Source organism: Pteropus alecto, unplaced genomic scaffold, assembly GCF_000325575.1.
Source record: "Pteropus alecto unplaced genomic scaffold, ASM32557v1 scaffold3, whole genome shotgun sequence".
Lineage (NCBI taxonomy): Eukaryota > Metazoa > Chordata > Mammalia > Chiroptera > Pteropodidae > Pteropus > Pteropus alecto.
Genome location: NW_006442484.1, coordinates 14,395,306 through 14,418,012, shown reverse-complemented (window position 1 = coordinate 14,418,012; position 22,707 = coordinate 14,395,306). Strand labels below are relative to the sequence as shown.

At 35.6% G+C, this 22,707-nt stretch overlaps 2 protein-coding genes and 2 pseudogenes across 5 annotated transcripts in view; 2 read left to right on the top strand and 2 right to left on the bottom strand.

Annotated features, from left to right (window-relative positions):
• LOC102885281 overlaps positions 1 to 6,533 on the top strand; it is an 18,271-nt pseudogene extending 11,738 nt beyond the window's left edge.
• R3HDM1 (R3H domain containing 1) overlaps positions 1 to 15,314 on the bottom strand; it is a 168,817-nt gene extending 153,503 nt beyond the window's left edge. The window contains exon 1 of the mRNA XM_015596445.2: positions 15,141 to 15,314. The gene's annotated coding sequence lies outside the window, so the exon portion shown is untranslated. The remainder of the gene's footprint in view (positions 1 to 15,140) is intronic.
• Positions 15,315 to 15,656: 342 nt separating this feature from the next.
• The window catches only part of ZRANB3 (zinc finger RANBP2-type containing 3), a 224,717-nt gene continuing 217,666 nt past the window's right edge, over positions 15,657 to 22,707 (top strand). For 2 of the 4 annotated variants that reach the window (XM_025039574.1, XM_025039575.1), the window contains exon 1: positions 16,387 to 17,170. In XM_025039574.1, coding sequence (XP_024895342.1) covers positions 16,947 to 17,170 — 224 coding nt within the window. In that variant the 5' untranslated portion in view covers positions 16,387 to 16,946. The other 2 variants (XM_006921034.3, XM_015596758.2) reach the window with 2 other exon arrangements.
• Positions 21,019 to 21,137, bottom strand: LOC112470469 (annotated as a pseudogene).

Here is a 22,707-nt window from a genome sequence, read left to right as displayed (position 1 = left end):
AATGTGGGTTTACTTCTGGACTCTCGATCCTGTTCCCCTGATCCATGTGTCTGTTTTGCTGCCAATATCACGCCGTTTTGATTACTGGCGCTTTGTAGTATAATTTGAAGTCAGGCAGAGTGATGTCTCCAGCCTTGTTCTTTTTTCTCAGGATGGCTTTGGCAGTGCAGGGTCTTTTGCGCTTCCATACAAATCTGATGATTTTTTTGTTCTATTTCTTTAAAAAAGGCCAATGGGATATTGATGGGGATTGCATTAAATCTGTATAATGCTTTAGGTAATATAGTCGTTTTAACTATGTTGATTCTTCCAATCCAAGAACACAGAATATCTTTCCAATTTTTGTATCTTCTTCCATTTCTGTTAATAGGCTCTTGTAATTTCCATTATATAGGTCCTTCACATGTTTTGTTAGATTTATTCCTAGGTGTTTTATTCTTTTTGGTGCAATTGCAAAAGGAATTATTTTTTCCACTTCTTTTTCTAGTGCTTTATTATTAGAGTATAGGAACACTATGGATTTTTGAACATTGATTTCTGTATCCAGAGACTTTACAGTATTTGCTTATTGTTTCTAGTACTGTTCTTGTGGAGTCTTTAGGGTTTTCTATATAGAGAACCACGTCATCCTCAAATAGTGACAGTTTGACTTCTTCGCTTCTTATCCGGATGCCTTTTATATCTTTCTCTTGCCTGACTGCATTTGTTAGGACCTCCAATATTATACTGAATAACAGTGGCAACAGTGGACAGCTTTGCCTTGTTCCTGATCTTACAGGGAAGATTTTTAGTTTTTCACCATTAAGTATAATGTTGGCTGAGGGTCTGTCATAGATGGCCTTTATTATGTTAAGGTACTTTCTTTCTGTACTGATTTTGTTAAGTGTTTTGATCATAAATGGATGCTGTTTCTTGTCAAAGGCTTTTTCTGCATCTGTTGATATGATCATATGATTCTTATTTTTTAATTTGTTTATGTGGTGTATCACATTAATCGATATGCGTATGTTGAACCATCCCTGTGCCCCTGAGATGAAGCCCACTTGATTGTGGTGTATAATGAAAAGACAATTTAAAAATCAATTTCCTGATAATTACAAATGAAGTATGAAAGAAAATAGGTTAACAGCAGAAAGAGACAGAGGTGACATTATAATGCTTTAAGAAAAACACGACCCTAGTAACAATAAGGCAATGAAATCTATATCAATACCACCTTGCTCAAAAAAACCTGCAGTAGTTCCCTTTGACTCAAAGGACATAATTCAAATCCTCTACAATTCAAGTTTGGCATTCAAGACCCTCTACAATTTTGCCCAAACTTAACTTTCCATGGTTATTTCCTCTCATCCATCCTAGACTGCAGCCAAACTAGACCACTCACCTCCCATCACCTGCACTCACCAGTATTCCTCTCTATCTAGAATGTTCTTCTACCCATTTCTGCCTGCTGAATCACATGTATTTTCTAAGCTCTAGCTCGAACTCCAATTCACTGTTTCTTCTGTCTGTCGTCTTCACCTGTTTTATAACCCACTTTCTTCCTCACAACTTTCCTCAAATTCTCCAGTCCACCCACTCCTTATTCTTTGGAACTTCTCAAGCATTTACTTACAATTCCATGTCCTTCATTTGGCATGTAACTATTTGCTCTCATTCTCTCCATTGTATATGTACAAATGAAGTCACTAGCTCTTGAATTTTGAAGTGAAGAGTATCTACTCCACAAATATGGTTAAGTCTTAATAATGATCCAACGTAAATCATCTTTTTGTGGCTAATTCATGACAATTCCCCCAAGTTAAATAATAGGCCATTTCATTTCTCCATCCACATGCTTAGAAGACAAATTATAATGGTGAACTTGCCAGAGTATCAATCCAAAAAAATCAGCATCTCTTCAAAATACACACTTTAAATATATGCAGTTTATTGTATGTCAATTATACTTCAATAAAGTTTTAAAAAAGTTCCTCCCCCCAACCAAAGTGTTTTTAAATAAAAGATTATGGTATGGATAATTACATTTAAGACAGTTTTGCTTGGTATTACAGCCCATAGAAAAATTGGCTTGAGGTTCTGGTTAATGGAGATATCATGAGTCAACAGCTACGATGAATTACAGATAAATTCCTACCTTTCCAGCCATTTCTTATTTCTTAACTATGTGCCATTGGTGCTAAAAGGTAATCAATCAATAAAAGGTAATCAATCAAATGAGCAAGCATGAATGGCTCAGTATAAGAGCCTCTAAATATAATTAGTGCATATTACTTACTTTATTAAGTCAAATTTGCTCACTCTCATATTAAAGTTATAGAATTAGCCAAAAAGAAATCTTAAAAACTGAATGGGCATCTCTGACATCTCTATAAAATGCAGACATCTCACAAGTGCTTGACTTACAAATGACCATATGCAAATCTTATCAAATCCCACTGACCCCCAAAAACCAACAATACCATTTTATTTGCCTTTCAACATGGCCTCAGAATCTGAAAGTACTTTTTTCATCTCTCTCCTCCGCATTAATTCTTGCTCTTAGTTCTCAGGTATGAAAAGCATCTTTATGAATCCCTCCCCTACTCTCATCAGACTCAAAGGGAAATATTACTGAGAAACTCAGTTTTGCTCGTAGTTTCTTAATAGAGATCTGGCCTGAGATTGCCCTACTTCCAAAAAATTATTTCACTTTCCTTTCCCATTCTCTCTTGCCCCTATAAGCCTGTCCAACATACGTGTTAAGAAATGTTCTTGCTCTATAATCACTTTTAGAAAATACATGATGCTAGGTTATCATATGAGATTATCTCTCCAAATTTAACCCGGAACTCATTATTCCACTAAAACAGTAATGGGTTTTGGGTCATAGAACAATGATAGCATTCTTTTAGAATAATGTATTACAAATGTTCTTGACCTTGAAATTGCTAAAAAAAAATATCTCCAGGCCCCTTTCTTAGAGATTCTGACTTAGTAGGTAGCAAATGTGTATTTAAAAAAGTACTCTAGGTTGTCAGTAGGATGGCCACACAATTTATTATCTAAATCAAGGCACACTTCAGAATGAAAGAGGGCACTTTTATAACTATGCCAGGACAAAAGATATAAATTAGGCTGTCCTGGGCAAGCTGGTGACTACCCTATTTATCAGGTAAATTTGGAAAATACTGATGAATCAATTTCTCTCCAATTCTCCAATATGACTTACATAAGTCTTGAATGTCTTCATATATATACAGGCATACCTTATTTTATTGTGCTTCACTTTACTGTACTTTGTAGATAATTGCATTTTTTACAAATTGAAAGTCTGTGGCAACCATGTCGAGCAAATCCATTGGTGCCATTTTTCCAACAGCATTTGCTCACTTCATGTTTCTGTAACATTTTGGTAAATCCCGCAATATGTCAAAAATTTTCATTATTAGTGTATCTGTCACAGTGATGTCATCAATTATCTTTGTTGTTACTATTGCAATTGTTTAGGGGTGCCATAGCTGCACCCATGTGAAACAGTGAACTTAATTGATAAATGTATGTGTTCTGACTGCTCCACCAACCATCTGGGCATTCCCATCTCTCCCTCTCCTTGGGCCTTCCTACTCCCCAAGACACAACAATAATGAAATCAGGCCAATTAGTAAACCTACAATGGCCACTAAGTGTTCACTTGAATGTCACCTGTCTCCCACTTAAAAGCTAGAAAAGATTAAGCTTAGTGAGGAGGGCATGTCGAAAGTTTAGAGGCTGAAAGCTAGGTCTCCTGTAACGAAAAGATAGCTAAATTGTGAATGCAAAGGATAAGTTCTTGAAGGAAATTAAAAGTGCTACTCCAGTGAACACACAAATGATAAAAAAGCAAAACAGCCTTGTTGCCGATATGGAGAAAGTTTTAGTGGTCTGGATAGAAGATCAATCCAGCCACAACATATCCTTAACTAAACTAAAGCCTAATCCACAGTAAGGCCTTAACTCCTTTCAATTCTATGAAGGTTGAGAGAAGAGAGGAAGTTACAAAATAAAAGTTTTAGGCTAGCAGAGGTCGGTTCACAAAGTTTAAGGAAAGAAGCCTCCTCCATAAAATAAAAGTGCAAGGTGAAGCAACAAGTGTTGATGTAGAAGCTGCAGCAAATTTTCCAGTCCTAGATTAGATAATTAGTAAGGGTGGCTACACTAAACAGATTTTTAATGTAGACAAAACAGCCTTATATTTGATGAAGATGCCATCTAGGACTTTCATAGCTAGAGAGAAGTCAATGTCTGGCTTCAAAGCTTCAAAGGATAGGCTGACTCTCTTGTTAGGGGCTCGTGCAGGTGGTGACTTTAAATTGAAGCCAATGCGCATTTACCACTCTGAATTTCCCAGAGGCCTTAAAAATTATGCTAAATCTACTTTGCCTGTGCTCTATAAATGGAACAGCAAAACCTGGATGACACCACATCTGTTTATAACATGGTTTACTAAATATTTTAAGCACACTGCTGAGAACTTCTGCTCAGGAAAAAAGATTACTTTAAAAATATTACTGCTCACTGACAATGCTCTTAGTCACCCAAGAGGTGATGGATGTACAATGAGATCAATGTTTTCATGCTTGTTAACACAACATCCATTCTCAGCCTATAGATCAAAGAGTAATTTCAACTTTCAAGACTTATTATTTAAGAAATACAGTTCATAAGGCTACAGCTGCCATAGATGGTGATTTTTCTTATGGATCTGGGCAAATTAAATTGCAAACATTCTGGAAAGGATCTGCCATTCTAGAAGATACCATTAAGAACATTCGTAATTCATGGGAAGAAGACAAAATATCAACATTAACAGGAGTTTGGAAAAAGTTGATTCCTACACTCACGGATGACTTTGAGGGGTTAAAGACTTCGGTGGAGGAAGTAACTGCAGATGCGGTGGAAACAGCGACAGAACCAGAAGTGGAGCCTGAAGATGTGACTGAATTACTGCAATCTCATGAAACGACTTCAATGGTTAAGGAGTTGCTTCATATGGAGAAGCAAAAAAAGTGGTTTCCTGACATGGAATCTATTCCTAGTGAAGATGTATGGATTGTTGAAATGACAACAAAGGATTTAGAATATTACACAAACAGTTGATAAAGCAGCAGCAGGGTTTCAGAGGACAGACTCCAGTTCTGAAAGAAGTTCTACTAATGAGAGTAGCACAAAAATGCTTGTATTAAAATTTTATGACAGAATATACAAAAGCAATTCAATTAGTGGTTACCTACCAAGTTTCACTTGGTTCTTATTGTGCATTTACAAGGAAGGTGTAAATCCCATGTAATCCTTGGAACTTTACATACTTAAATAAAAAGACCACCCACTGAGACACTTACTACTCCTTTTTCATAGCTCCATTCACCTTGTCCTATCTTTAAGCAAATGTGTCCAAAGACAGGGAAAGAAGAGGAAGACAAGAAAGAGGAGAAAAAAAGAAAAGTAAATGAAGCTGCGGCCATTTACGACAACACAAATTTTGACTCAAATGGATCCCCAGTAAAGTCATGAGCTTCTTGAAGGCAGAGGTATGTCCTTTAGGACAGAAGCAATATGATTAGTAGCCATTTCTGTGATCTTAGTGTAACTCTCACAAACAAGAGCATCAATTATCCTTTATCTTAGTACCAACATTTCTGTAAGCCTTTTTACAAACACCACAGAAACTAATAAAAAAATGACATGAGAAAAAAATGAGTAAATGCTTTCTAAAATTAAAGTATACATGTTAGATACCATTAAAGTACAAGTTTCTATAAGCTGCATTTAACATTTAAGTCAATTCTCCTAATTTATCATTGGGTTTTCCATCTCAGTAGTAAGGTAAATGCAACCAAAAACTCGTGTAGCAGCTGTATGAGGTTTTCAGAAAAGCCATAAAGTAATTTCCATATGCCACAAATATAGCTTGAACATTAGACTAAAAAACTTTACTCTTTTTCGCTTTAATTAAATTTCAAAGTGAGCATTTCTTAAAAAAAAATCAACACTTGCAAAAAGCTGTGGAATGTGTACACTGAGCATTATACCAGGATAAAATCTTTTGTGTAATGTAGCATGGAAAACCAAAAAAGTTCATTCTTAATTTATCATATGAATTTAACAAAATTTTAGAACTGGAAAAGATCCACTGGAAAGACCCTCTGGATCATAAATACAAGATTCTAAACTTGGTCTTTTAAACTGTCATTCCAAAACTATAACACATATACGTGATCACTTTTAATAAAAAACAAACAAAATGCATTCATAACTTAAGTCATACCTCTCTAGATCAAGTGTGATTCATAAATAAAGTTAATGTCAGACTAACATATTCCTTAAATACTTCTACCTCTAAAATTCAATGACTTTCTATGCTGAAATGCTAACTTCTAGGAAAAAACAAATTCCTGATTACATCTAATTAGTATAAACATGTAATCACCTAAAGTCCAAAATGGACTAGGAAAAACAGATCTATTCTAAAGTTTCAACAAGAATGTTCAAAACTTAAAAAGGGGGGGAGGATTTAAATAATCTTCCTATTTGCTATTTATATTAGTGAAAATAGCAAGAAATAAAGTGTGACAGTATTCTCAGCTAAGTCGTGACTTATTTATGTATTAACAAAAATCCAAGAACTAGGAAAATAATGGAATAAAGAAGAAATGAAAAAATGGATTTCTGTGCAGATTATTGCATGTTAGGAGATATTTAAAACTTATTATTAAATACTCTTGTAAATCAAACAGCTTTATTTATAACAACTAAAAAGCAGATACAACACATAGGCAGCTATCGACAGAACAGAAAAATGAACTGTATTATTTATACAATAAAATATTATTGTAATAAAAATGAACTATTCATACATGCAACAACATGGATTAAAAACCTGAATTATATGTTTGAGGAAAAGAAGCCTTACACGAAATAGTACTTATTGTATAATTCCATTTATATAAGTCCTTGCACAGGAAAATATATGGTAGAAAAGAATCAGAACTTTTGATTGTTTCTCGGGGTGATGGTAATGTTCTATACTTTGATAGACTTATGAGTTATAAAGATGTATACAATTTGTCAAAAACTCTGGTACATTTGTGATTTGTGCATTTTTTTGTAAACATATCTACCTATAAAAAAGTAATCAAATATTGAACTCTAGTTAATTATATCCATGCCTAAGTGTTCAGGAGTGAAGTATACTGATCTTTGTAATTTATTTTGAAATGCATCAAAAAAATAAAATGGATAGATACAGGATAAAGCAAATAGAGCAAAATGTTATTAATTGTAGAACTTAGTAATCTATCAAATTTTGTGTATGCTTGGAAAATTTCAGCAGCCAATTTCACAAAAGCAACCCAGATGTTAAGACATTAGCAATATGTCTAAGTACAAGAAGAAAATGATTTTGAACTTAGCATTCTAAACTATCTATTAGGTATGATGGCTGAATAAAGATTTCAGGCGTATAAGGTTTCAAAAGGTTTACTTCCTAAGCAACATTTCTTGGGAAAATACCATAGGCTATTACCTAGGAAGAGCATAAAAACCAAAAAAGAAGGATCCACAGGATCCAGCAAACAGTTGATACAACCTAGGAGGACAGTGAAGGGAAGCCCCAGGATGAGAGAGGGACACAAGAATCCAAGAGAAAAACTGTGAGGAAAAGAGGCCTCCATGAAACAGTAGCTGAATAACTTTCAATCAGAAAAAAAATTGAAAGACTATTAGAATTTCCAGGAAAAGTAAAAAAATTACAGGAGATTCATGGTTCTAATGTGTAAAAAAACTATGTGACATGATTTTGATAAACTGAAAACATAAAAAAGAATCCATTTGACTTCTGGTGCTAAGAACATTTTAGCTCATTTCAAGAGATTCATGAGTCCTGATCATAAAACAGTTGATAAGGGAGTGACAATTATAGATCCACTGTACTGTTTGATTTTGTGTATGAATTGATTTTTGATTTAAAAAGCTTTAAAAATTACAAACTTTCCAAAAAGTTAATTTTAGAAATGTATTAAATTCTACACTGGCTCAGTTTTCTATCCCAGTTTTTTAAAAAAAGATAAAGTTTACAATCTTTTGAACATACTGAATAATGAACACAATATTTTTGACTTCAAAAGACAGAAGCTGGCAAAATTACTGAGTAAAAACACTTAAATCTGAGCATCATTTTTCTCAAATCAGCTTATCAAAATGATCTAAAAATAGGTTTTAAAAATGTCCTTCAAAACATTTCTTTCCTGTGGTTATACCACCATGAGTAAGAAAAAGCCTAAGAACACAAAGATACCATTATGGTCTAGTTTTCTCATTCTGTGAAAAGCTCTAATGTGCTTTGAGGACTAGATCTAGTTTCTCAGCCAGCAACAATATGGAATACAACCTGGTAAGTCTAAGGAGGGTGCTAAACAGCCAGGGGGAATATAGGGGGACAGTATCTACTGAGGACATCTATGGGGTTACTCTTCCACCCTTTCTCCCTTTTTGGGATAACTGGTCCAGCGTGCCTTCTACCTGTAAACTTAGGCCAGGAGAATGATGGAATGCTATAGAATAAACTGCTTATAGTACACTACACAGTTCAAAATGCTTTTGTATTCGCTGCTGTCTCACTAAAATATATTCGTTATAATCTTTCAAACTGAAAATTAAACACTATGACATTTAACTTAGAAACTCTTAGTTACTTGTATGTGTCCTTAGTGTTTTAATGAATCTTAAAAAATACACTTGCTTCTTTTAAGATATTTATTAATGTACATGAAAGGTAACAATTCAACTTAATTTCCCAACTTTATTTTCTGTGTTGATATTGTGTTCTGTGATTTGAATGACTGTGTTTTATCTCTAAATAAATGAATTTAGAGGAAAAAAAAAAATGGACCTGTGTAGGTAGTCTTCCATCCCTACCCACACCTTAGTTTCTACTCTCAAGGGGCATGAGGGGAGGAGGAGAGAGGACAGGAGACATCAATATTGATATACCATTGTAACAACATTTTAATTGTGTCTGGGACCAGATGGACCTCCACTCTTCTGATTATGCCCTCCTTCTGTACATTAAAAAAAAAAAAAAAAGTGTGTGTATGTTATCTGAAGACCCTGAAACAAAGAAAGGTAATGTCGAGAAACCAACCCCCTTAGAAATGTACCCTTGTCACTAGAATAGTTTAAGTTATCTGCCTGATTTCTCTTCCCACAAGAGCTTGCTCAAAAGGCACAAATCTCAGAGCAACTGAAAAATGACCAATACAGATGACTGATACCAGACTCTAATTTATAAGAAGAAGAGTTGGAAAGTGAAAGGGCAGCAAGTCCCAAAAGGAGAATGAGAAAGAACTGGCATTTAGCGAAAACAATCATGTAAAATGAAAATGGAAATTGCATCTTGGATGTATGATGTAGGGGTATCTCTACTGTATTCAGATGTATGCAAACACATCATTTTTATTGCTGCATAGTAGTCTATGGTATAAAAATAACACAAATGAACAATATGAACTATATGAATGTTATTTTGCAGAAGATATTTGTTTAAAAACAGAAACTCTCAATACAATACAGGAATATATATAAGTAATGGTTATTTTTCTGTACTTAGCTTTCCTATTTTTAAATAATTATAGATTCACAGGAAATTGAAATAAAAATTGGACAAGCTCCTATGTCCTCTTTGTTCAGTTTCCCCCAATAACATTATTTAAGTTCAACATCAAAACTGATTGACATTGATATAATCCACCTTATCCTGATTTTACAGTTTTACATGCACTCAGTTGTGTGTTTCTATGCAATTTTATCACATGTATAGATTTATATAATCACCACTATAATCGTGATAGACAACTGGTATGTGAACATATATGTGTATGTCAAGAAATACAAGAATCATACACCAAGGAAAAAAAAAGAACTGTTTCAGTACCACAAAGATCCCTCATGCTACTGCTTTATAGTCATAACCATCCTGCCCGCTCCATCCTATCTCGATTGCCTGCCAACCACTGTTCTCCATTTCTGTAATTTTGTTATATAAATGGAACCACATGGTTGTTTGAGGTCCATCCAAGTTGCAGCATGTATCAATGGGTCGTTCATTTTTATTGCTGCATAGTAGTCTATGGTATAAAATATAGCACAGTTTGTTGAACCATTCACTCATTGAAGGGCGTTTGGGTTGTTTCCAGTAAAAAGATACTTATTTTTAAACAGCAATTCTGTAATAAGCAAGCTCCTTTCAAAAGAGGACTTTTAAAATGAAGGCCTTATGTTCATTTAAGCCATAGCTTTGCATACATATACAGTGATATGTTTTCCCCCACATTAACTTTTTTTTCTCTTAAATCCCACATCTTCCCTCCCCAGTGAGGGTCATGGCAGCAAGGTAAATCTGCAGTTAAACTTCTAACTCATACTGTATAGTGATATTTTATACCAGTTATGGAATTTCTTTCACGTAGAAGACAAGTTAGTGAAATTAATTGCACAACTAACCCACAAGGGTAATTTATACCTATCACTGATGAAACTAAAGTTGGGAGAACTCAAATTATAGTACTTTAAATTCTTAGACAATATCAAATTACTGTCTTTCGAGAAGAAAAGTCAAAGTTATTTTCCATACTTAATTTCTTTTGGAGAGGAAGTAGTTTAAGGAGTTGTAGATGAAAACATTAGTCAAGCAGGGTATAAGAACAATCACTTAAACATGCTATGTGATCTAGTATTTATGAAATAAGAAGGCTCAAAAATCTCATAATTTGCCTAGAGAAGTGAGCCTACAGGTAGAAATTAATAGAAAAGGTACAAATCCACAATTCAGAAGGCAAAGAAGGAACAACACAGATCACAAAGTGTAGGCTTTTGAAATCTGCAGGAAAAAAAATTAAGTTAATAGCTATTTGTGGAGGCTATGAAGGAAAGACGATGCAAAATACTAAAGGGTAAAATCTGGGAATAAAAAACCAAATTGTTAGAAAAAAGGTAGAGAACTAGCTTTGAGCCAAGATTAAATAACTCATCTCTTATTTCAACTATCAGCCAACGACTAACAGAATCAAATTCTGGAAAAAGGATACACATGCTCACATCTTATCAGGTACAAGAAAAGTTGTTTAATTACATAACCTTATTATTGGGGAAACAAAGTTAACTTAACGTTTTGTTTGATTATGTGATTTAATTTTTTGCATATGTGTTATTACTAAACATTAGAATTTATAGGGATTAGTGGAAGACAGAAAAAGATTAGTATACTGAGAAAAAAGTGACATACTTTACAATAACTTAGTTATTTTAAGTTATAAATAATAAATTATAATCACTGTATGCAGGTGTCACTGCAAAGATAAGTACTGATTTTGTGGTTTGGAACTATAGGAACTATTTGACAAGTTTGCTGCCATTTGTAACCACACCTCTTTGACACACAGACTGCCCAACATATTTACAATAGATCATGAAAATGTTGCTAGTGAAATTTTATAATTAAAATAGCAACAATATATTACAAATTCATCAAGTTTTAAAGGTTTATTATTGTGGCTACAATCAAATCAACAAACAACAAGTATTGGAGAGGATATGGAGAAAAAGAAACTCTTGTGTATTGTTGGTAGGATTGCAAACTGATGCAGCCACTGTGGAAAACAGTATGAAGGTTCCTCAAAAAATTAAAAATATAACAACCTTAGGACCCGGCAATTCTATTTCTGGGCATTTATCTGAAGAAATCCAAAATACTAATTTGAAAAGACATATACACCCCCATGTTCACTGCAGCATTATTTACAATAGCCAAGATACAGAAGCAACCTAAGTACCCAACAACAGACTAGATAAAGAACAAAATAAACGAACAAATAAAACAGAAACAGCTCAAATATACAAAGAACAAACTGATGATTGTCAGATGGGAGGGGTTTTGGGATAGGCAGGTGAAGGGATTAAGAAGTACAAATTGGAAGTTACAAAATAGTCATGAAGATGTAAAGCATAGTACAGGGAAGATAGCCAATAATATTATAATAACTATGTATGGTGTCAGAGGGTACTAGATCTATCAGGGTGATCACTTCCTAAATTATATAAATGTCTAACCACTATGCTGTACACCTGAAACCAATATAAAATATTATTGACTGTCAACGTTAATTAAAAAATAAAAAATATTTAAAAAGTATTTATTATTCCAATGTTTTCAAGAATGGAAGTGTTATCAACTCTCAGCTTGAGGAATTAAAACTTAATATTAACTCAAATGGGTATAATCAGGTATTCTAAAGTATCAGTACAAAAAAAAAATCTTAGTTGGCAAGGTATGGCAGTGCATATCTTCTGTATAATATTTGAAAAAGCTTATTTCAATTTTATAAAAATTTCTACTGCTGCTGCCATGTAAGGCTCCTTGAAAGAGCATCCAGTTGTACTGGGTTTAATAAGTTGGGAAGCCAGCCATAACATTATGTACCTCAGCTCACTATTCCGCATAAGGTGCAGCTGCCTTGAACTATGGCCAGGCATTACTGTCAGAAGACTTTATAATAACACTTTTCACGCTAACCTTAAATTTGTCTAACTGTACAAACTCCAAAGACACTATTAAGTAGATTTTCAAAAGTATCTGGGAGGAGAAAGGAACAGTGTGTCTGACATGCTGTTTCTTAGAAAAGAAACACTCAAGTATTGATAAATAACAAAAAATTAAAAACAGCAACAAACCTAGTCAGCCTGTGGCCCTAATGAAAAAATGACTTTCTCAGTCTTAACCCTGTATTGAGTTCAACTGTTGCTTGTCAGTAGACCAGTAGCACAATGAATATGGGTGGCAACTATATAAATAAGATCTTCAAATACGTATCAGCTAATAAAATTTAAAAGATAGTAGAATAACTATCACTAATTTACCACACTTTTATTTCAAATAATCCATTTGAAATATATTCCATAAACACTTGCATTTTAATGCAAAAACAAAAATCTCTTATAAAATAGGCAACTGGTCTGTACCCGATGACTAATTTCGCACACTTTCACTCTGAAAATGGCTAACTGAAAACTGCGTTTAATTTACTATATAAATGAAAACCTCATGGTACTCTTTACTAACAGAACATTTTAATGTCCTGCAACACCTTTGTGCATATGAATAAAAAACATTATCTTAACAGGCATGAAAATAACCAGTTAATATTTAATCATACATTCTATGTGTTAGGCACAATGCTAAGGGCTTTATAGCATCACCAAAATTCACAATTCCATGAGTTAAGTATTATCATCCCCACTTTACAGATGAGGAAACTGAACTGAGAGTCATAGCTAGTAAGAGAATGTAGAAACCTCTCGCGTTTTTAGCAGCCCTTTCTGTACATAAAGCACATGAGCTCTAAAAGGATAAATTACATAATTTATCAATTAACCAACAAGTTTTAGAAAATTATATGCTGAGCGATGTACGCTGTGGAGGGAGTTGAGGGGTCTTAAATACCTTTCAGGGTTATGTGTTCTGTTTTAAAAACTGTAACACAAATCCAAGTTTCTTCTATGTCCTGAATCTATGGATCTATGCCAATTCTGTATTTAGGTGTATTAATTATGGAATATGGAAGATTATTAAGCCAGTATAGTCTTCTCAGACTCTTAAGATATGGTCTAACATTTAGTCAAAACTCAGACATTTTTCGGAACCCAAGTTTATTCTGGTAAAAAGCCTCAAAAGTGGGCCTTGAATTTTATCTCTGATTACAGGCATATCCACTACAAATTATAGAATCCATAATTTAAGGACATATTCATCCATGTGAAAAGCAAGTAGTGAAAAGATGAGCACTCAATATGTGAGGAATAAGCATTTGCTCTCAAATATACCAAATATGCCAAATTTTGTTAAAATGAGGTGTGTCCAGTTACTCTAGTCATACTGGCATTCTACTATATTAAATATTTCATAGATCTCACTGTTTCAAATATCATAAAAAGGTGGGCTTCCAGTTTGACTTTAACCATCTTTTCATTACTTCAAAGTTCTAGTAATCAATGACGTTTAAGCTAAAGGCAAAGGGTTTCTTCAGAATTACAATTAGGCAAACTATAACCCTGAAGAGAGAGATATATACATATATATAAATATACATACACGTAATATATACACACATATTTTTTTTTCCTGGAAAATTTCATTATAAAAATCATCTGCTATTTATTTACTAAGTCTCACTATTTTCGAAAGCACCTCTTCACCTTTTACTTAGTTGACTCGCTATCCCAGGACAATTACAGCGGGGCACGATAGCCTAATAATTTAAGTTTCCACATAAAAAAGCAAGCTCAAAGAACAGATGCACTCTCTTCTGCACCTAGCAACAACAACAAAAAAAGGAACGACAAAAACTTCAAAACACACAGGGATTCTGGAGGGCAGCTTAAGGTTCAACCAAAACGTGTTGTAAATCTGACCCCCGGAGTCCGTGGCACTGACAGTCACTCAACTTTTTAATTTTCCCATTGTGCTTTTTCTGGTACCACAGGCAAGACGTACCTATATATCAGCAACGATTCGGAATGCCTATTTCCTTTCTAGAAATTCTCTCGGTTCAAGGCTGGGGGCCGCGGTCGTAGCATGGGCCGGGGAGCCCGGGGCAGCGGCGCCAGCCACCCGAGAAAGCAGAACCACGCACGGCACCCGTTCCTGGCAGGCCTGCTGTGGCTGGTTCCCGAGTCCCTTGAGGGCTGCAAGGGCAGCGGCAGCAGCAGCCATGGCAGGGACTCGGGAACCTTTCCCCTGCCTCCTCCGCTAGGCCTCGAGGGGTTTGCTTTTCACATGGCCCCCGAGTGGGGGCGGTGGGCACAAGGTAGTGGATGCAGCTGCAGCCGCAGCGGCGGGCCAGGAGAGCCGACTCTTCGGAACCCGACCTCCCGGCGGGCTGGCAGCAGCACCTCGGCGGGGCCCTGGCTGGAGCGCCGACGGCTACGCGGGGAAGGCCACCTTCTCACACACCACATCTCTCCCCTGCCTGCCTCCTTCTCCGTTAGCGCTACCGGTTGGCGGGCGGGGGAGGGGAGCGAGGCGCGTTATTCCCGGGGAGCTGGAGGAGTGAGGGGAGGGCATCGCTTACCCGCGTTACTGAGGAGGAGGAGGCGGTTGGAGTGCGGCGCTGCGGGGCGACGGCAGGGCTGGGTGGGTGCAAGTAAGAGTCTTACGAAAGGGAATTAACCCCATCACCAGCCCGGACACCGGCTCCAGCGGCAGCCGCGGCTGGCAGAATCCCGCCCCTTCCCACCACGCACTAGCCCCGCCTCTTCGTTCTCTTTGAGGGGCAGTAAACAAATCAAAAGCTGTACATTCCCGGAGTGACATGAGAATCATCCAATCATGCCTGGAAAAATGGCCTTCTCTCCACCCCTTTATCTCCTCCCGGGCCGCGGGAGAGCGGAGCCAAGTCTTCCTCCACCCTCAAGGGAAAAAGAGCCAATCGGTGCTTAGTAACCGCCCTTGAAGGACGCAAAAGGCAACCAATGGGAAAACCAAGAGGACAGCCATTTTGCCCACTTGTAAAAGAGCCACCTTTTCCCACGAGTTGGAGCTTGAGGTCGGGGGAGTTCTGGGAGTTTTACTGACCTGGAGATATTGGAAAGACCACCATATTTCTTCAAGGAGTGTTTATAATGCTTTATAGTAGTAAAGGAAAATTTTCATCTTCCGTGTGGGGGGAAGAGAGGAACGCTGCTTAAGAGTTTGGCTCCTCCCCTTAGCGGTAACGGGCTCTAACCCGAACACCTGGTTTCTCCAGCCTCACTTGGGAGAAGGCGGTGTGATTGTCCTTTTGGGGGTGGAGCAAACTACATTTCCCAATGTGCTTTGCTCCGGCCCGTAGCCTTTTCTTCGTTACTTCCCGCGGGGCCTGACGGGAATTGTAGTTCTTTGCAGGTATCCATGCCGCCTCGTTGGCCAATGAGAAGGGACGAATTTTTGAATGATTTGGAATTTGGGGCGGAGAACTAGTTGTTGCGAGGCTGTGGTGAATCCTTGCCACCACTTTACCAAAAAGGATAAGGGATAGGAGAGGTTGGTGGTCAGAGAAGATTTTTCTCCGAACAGCGTAGGAGTTTTAGATTCCTGGTATTTGAACTCTCTTACTTTCAGTTTGTCCCTTTGAAGTCACTTCCGCTTTGGGGCGGACACAAGCCAAACCTGTGGCGGGAGTTGGAGATTCTTCAGCAAATATACCAGGTGTGGCCGTCTGCGAGTGGCGTGGCGGGAAAGTCGGTAGTTTCTTGCATGACAGATAGTAAATTGAACGGATTTAATTGCATTTTGTGAACGAATGAGTGAAATGGTATGTGGGTAGTTCCCAAGTCCGTAATGCCATTCTCCATCCCTAGTCTTCAATCCCAGAGTCTCATTTTTCTTGTTTTTATTTTTAATTTTACTTGTTCACTATTAGATTGTACCTATATATGTGTGGAGGGTACCTCTAATGCCTTTAGCCGCTGTCGGTGTGTGAAGCATGGCCTCACCTTTACGTCGTTAGTTTGACTAAAAAGAACTGGCCCTCAAGTTCTGAGCTAACTCCCACTTCCATAAACAAACTTCTAAAGACAAGTTCCAAAAAGAAAAGCTATAGAACGGCTTAGATTTAATATTCAAGAATTGTGCATTTATCTTTCTTTTAGTAAAGCATACATCAAACAAATGGCTACAGGTGCCACTAATACACTGATGAATAAAGACATCATTTAAATATTTGGGAGCCCGTAACCTAACAAGTTTAACGCAAATAGGTTTTGGTTTTGCATCCCCTTCTGGCTGCAAAATTGAGTGTATTTTTTGCTGTTGGACGTTCCTTTTGAGGTACCTTGGGAAAGTCATTGAATAAAGGAGATGCAGAGTTATCAGGAAAGGCCTTTCCTCCCTAAGCTTAATGGCTTTCATTCTTAAACTCTTCCTCATCATTTTGACTGAGACTTCTTCAGGTAGTCTCAGTTTTTTCTATGGTTTCACCGAGATTTACTTTTATAAATCATTTCGTAAATATTTGTTGAGCATTTATACTATACTATATCAAACTTTGGAGATAGAGCAGTGCCAAAAAGACAGGCTCCTGTCCAAAAGCAGCGAGGAAGACAGAGGCCAAACAAAATTAAGGTAACACTCGTTATTTTAATCTCTCATCTAAATTAAGTCTTCATTAGTCATGTTTTGTGTGTTTATTCTGTCACCTCTTTGCATTTTACCTGTGGATTAAAATAAGCGTATTTTCTCTATTTTTTCTTTACTAAAGTACTAATAAGTTTCCAATACTCATGGTGTTTATGCACCAACTAGATGATAAATTTTATAGTATAATCCTTCTAGATACAAGAATGTGACCATACCTTTGAGCCAACAGTGTTGCGGGTCCACCAGACAGAGCATTGTCTCTTGTTTTTTAATGCAGTTGGAATTTTCAGTATAATTTAGTGGTATAGTCTTCTGCAGATGCTTAGAGGTTCTTTTTGCTTGTTTGTTTTTGTTTTGTTTTGTTTTTTGTGAGCTCTTCCAGTGAAAACTAATAAATAGTAATGATGGCCATTGTTTTCTTGAGTGTTTCCTCTGAGCCAGAAATGATGTTAAATGTTTTAAGTACATTTTCCTTGCAATATTTTGCAAGTACTGTTACTTGACGTTTTATAGTGGAAAAAATTGGGCCTCAGTGAAGTTCAATCAGACTTTAAGACATTACCTTGGTCAGTAAATTTTAGACATGGGATCCTGGCATGGTGCTGGGACCTCTCAAGGGAGTCGCCTCAAGGGGGACCTCTGCAGCGGAGATATCCCTCCTGATTTTTAACTGCCACTTGTGGATGTGGGGCTATTCTCTGTCTCATTCCTGAGCTCATGACCACTGTTCATCTGCCTCTCAAATATTTATTAATCTTCCAGTGTATGCCACGTAGTGACAGAGAAATGTAAAATTCTGTCTCAGGATTCTGGAACCAGTGGTGGCTTTACTTCCTTTTTTGAGCTGTCATTTGCCATACATTTAATACATATTCATTGTATTTAAAAACACAGGAAAATATATTTTAAAAAAAATAAAAGTCATCTGTAATTCTATTGCCCAGAGATACCACTATTAAATTTTCGTGAATATCCTTACAATCTCTCTCTCTAATGGGTACAGATGTGTATGAATGGTATCATATACTTTGCTCATTTGTAAACGTATTTTAACTCGACAATAGGCTGTGGATATGCCTGAATAAATATATTATCGTTTTTATGGCAATTTGGTATTTCATTGTATGCCTCTAACATAATCAGTTCTTCGTAAATATTTATATTATTTTTTATGAACTTTTTTTTATTGTGGTAATAAACAAAATTTACCATCTTAACCATTTTTAAGTGTACAGTACCATTGTGTTAAGTATATGCACTTTGTCGCGCAACAGATTTCTGGAACTTCTTCACCTCGCAAAACTGAAACTGTGCTCATTGAACAATTCTCCTTTTACACTCCCACAGCCCCTGGCAACCACTATTCTACTTTGTGTTTCTAGAAGTTTGACTACTTTAGATACTTCATATAAGTGGAATCATGCAATGTCTGTCCTTTGACTGGCTTATTTTACTTAGCGTCATGTCCTCAAGGTTCATCCATATTGTAGCATATGACAGAATTTCCTTTTTTTTTTTAATAAAGGCTGAATAATATTCCATTGTACGTATACGTGGTACGTTTTATTTGTTCGTTCATTTGCCAATGGACATTTAGATTGCTTCCACCTATTGGGTATTGTTAATAATGCCGTAATGAGCATGATGTGTAAATATTTCCAAATCTTGTTTTCAATACAACTTTTGGGTATACAAAAGGATTGCTGGATCAATATTAACTTTTAAGAGCAATATTTGTTGTGAGCTCCATCTTTGTATGCTCGTCTGATTACCTCTTATGTCTATCTATTTTAATATAGAATTATTTAGCCACAAATACTCTGTAATTCCTAAATTGCTTTATAGAAATCTTGTGCCTATTTTTTCCTAATTACAGTATTTGAGAGTACCCATTTCCCATTGTTATTCTATCCAATCTGATTGAAAAAAATGATCCCTCTAATTTGTATTTAATTGAATTCTGTTGATGTTAAGCATCTGTTATATCTTTGTTGTACATTGTTTAATCTCTTTGAGTAGCCAGCCTATTGTTACCCATTATAGTCTTTTAATAATTTTAAAGAATTGATTGCTTAGATTTTTAACTCTTTGTCACATATTTTATAAGTCTTCCCTGCATTTTGAAATTTGTTTTTTTACTTTTTAATGCTGTTTTCCCATGACATGATTTAAATTATTTTAGTGTTGAAATCTGTCTTTTCCTTTATAGTTTCTAGTTTATTTGTGATGCTTAGATATTTGTGATGCTTAGAAATTAGATAATAAAATAATATGTATATATAAATTTGATTTGTTTTTACATTTAATTTTACAATTTACGTATACTGTTCTCTTTCAGTGTTCTGTCTTTTCTTTGACTTGTACCATACCCATTATCTTAATTTCCTGTAACTTTATGTTTTGATATCTAGTAGATAAAGCGTGCTTCCACACTTTTTTAGACATTTTCTTGTATTTTATTAGATAGATTTTTGGTATCATTTTGTCAAATTAAAAATAAATCTGTGCTTTCATATTTTAACAAAATACAAGTTTGAGGTTTATATAGATACTGAATACTAAAAGAAAGGAAAGTATTTCAATTTATATTAACAATACAGAATTTTTTATAGGTACAGTCAAGGCTCAATGGGGCATTCCGTGCTCTGTAAAACATGTTTTTATTACACAGGTGAATCTAAAGACTTACAGTTTAAGAGCACATCTACTTTTTAAAATTATATAATTACTTTTTATACAGAGGCTTGCATTTTATAGGTGGCTTCCTATAGAACCTGATAACTTCTGAATGCTTCATTCTAGTTTGTAACTATTTATCCTGCTGTACCTCACAGCCTTTACCAAGTATTTCAAATTCAACATGTCCCCTAAATCTGCTCCTCTTTTATTTACTCTCTGTCTCATTTGTTTATTTGGTCAAGAAATATTTATTGAGCTACTAAGAGAGGTGCTGTGTAATGGTCAAGAGGGTGGGCTACAGACTGCGGAAGTTTGATTCCCAGTTCTGCCATGTACTCCTCCTTGGGTGACCTTGCACAGATTAGTGCCTTAGTTTCCTTATCTGTAAAAGTGAAATAATAAAATACCTGTGTTGTTGGAAAATTAAATGACTTCATATATGTAAAACACATAAAATAGTGCCTGACATAGTAAGTGTATATTGGTTTTTTTAGTAATATTGTTTCTGTTGACCTGGCTAATGGTAGAGTACTGGAGTGAAACAGTGATGAACAAGATGGTTTGTGTTCCTTGACTTTACGAAGGCGTCTTATGAGGGAGAGATAAAATTTCAGTAAACAGATAAAAATAATTTCCAATTGCAATAAGTACTTTAAAGAAACCAATTGATAGTAAGGAAAACATGGAGGAGTCCAGTTGGGAGCTTTGTAGTACTCCAGTTGAGCAGTGGTGGCTTGGGATAGTTAATGGCAATGAAACTGGAAAGAAACGGATACATTTGAGATATATTTTAGGAATAATTGATGATTAATAATACCTGGATTTAATTTGGTCGTTAAGGGAGAAGGAGAAATAAGGAATGAACCCAGATTGCTGATTTGAGTAACTTGCATGGTTGTACTATTTCTGAAAGAGCAGGGATCACACAAATTTAGTGGAGAAATTGAAAAAATTGGTTTTGGATATATAGGTTAGAAATGTCTATGAGATCTCCAAAATGTCAGGTAGGTGTAGGAGTCTGAAACTAAGAGATTATAAATTGTAATACCTGGATTATCATTTTTTTTTTTTAATTTTTTCTTTTTAGGCGAGGCAACCCTAGTTGACCTCACAGATTCCAAAGACCTTGTCAGTTTACAATCCCTTATTTTTTAAGCCTACAGCACCTGGTCTTCCTAGGTGGTCTCCCATCCAAGTACTAACCCGGCCTGACCCTGCTTAGCTTCCAAGATCAGACAGGTTTGGGCTTGTTCAGGGTGGCATGGCAGTAGACTACCTGGACTATTTGTGATAGCCTTCTAAAAGTGTGTCCCTGCCCCCACATTCATTATTTAGTTTGACAAGGTATCTTTATAAAACAGTGGCCTGATTAAACTCTAGGAAAACTTCCCAATTTCTTACAGAATAAAGCACAAACTCTTTTAGCATGGCATATGAGAACCTCCCTGAACTGGCCTGTTTTTACTTCTTTACCACTTGTCACAGGCATCTTATTTTTTAGCTATACTAAACTGTTTAGATTTTCTGAAACTTTGTGCTTTTGCAAATATGGCTTTTTTCTCCCTAGAATATCCTATCTTGATTCTTCTCCATCTGCAAACTACACTTTTTTAATTTAAGAGTTACATCAAATATTTATATGAGGTCTGTGTACCAAGCATTTTTCTCCTAAACGAAGCCCTCTTTGATCACTTGCTGTGTTACATAGAGTTAACATTCCCACTTATGTATGGTATTTTTATACATACTTCTTTCATAGCACTTATCGCAATGTGTTGCAATTATTGTTTTATAACACTTTTCTGTCCTAGATAGGACTGGAAGGTGAGACTACAATGACACAAATACATCTTTGTATACCTGGTACCTTCTGCAATGCCTGGTACATAATAAGACACTAGATAAGTATTTGTTGAATGAATGATTTTAAGAGGCAGCGTTGCATCATGGCAAAAATTCAGACTTTTAAATTAGGCCAATCTGAGTTCCAGGCTTAACATCATCAATTGCTAACTGGGGGTACACTATATCTCTGAACCTTATTTCTTATTCTTAATGTGAAGATAATAATATTTATCTTTGTAAGTTATTTTGAGAATTACAGATTTTCTAGAATTTCCTAGTGTAGTGCCTTGCAGAAAGAAATCACTCAATAAATGAGAGCTATTTTTAACATTATTCTGAAAACTGTTGCTTATAGAATGAAAGAAAGTGTCCTTGCTTTTAAGGTAGTTAGATATTAGGACAGTCAAGTGACTTTTAAAATATTGCATAGTTCTATAATTTACTGAAATTTATCTTTTATCAGATATTCAGTTTACTGACAAACGTAATTTCAATTGATTAAATTTAGGTTGTAGCTTACTAAAAGTCTATAAATATAGCTATATCAGATATAAACGTAAATAGAATGTACACTGTGATATAAGCATATGTTAAAGTTTAAAATAGATCAACTCTGAAGAGTTTCTATGATGAATATGTGACTTTGTGCATAATCGCTGAAAATATTTGAGTAGATAAGTAGATATCTTCATTGACTACCTTTTCAAACTCATAATCACAAACTTTTTTGTTGTTGTTTATTTGTTTTCCCGTGAGTCTGTGGCTTCTGAAATCCATGTAGTTTAAAGCAGAGGTATCCAACAGACCTCCATATTTACTACCTATAGGAACTAGCAATATATTCAAGCCTAATTTGTATTTCCAATGAGGAACTTGGAATTACTTACATTATTACGTGGTTACTTCCATACTTAACTGGAAAAAGGTATTTCCAAAAGATACAAGCTTCTAGTTTTTCTCCCTCACCTCTGTCCACTTATCAGTGAAATGGGAAGAGA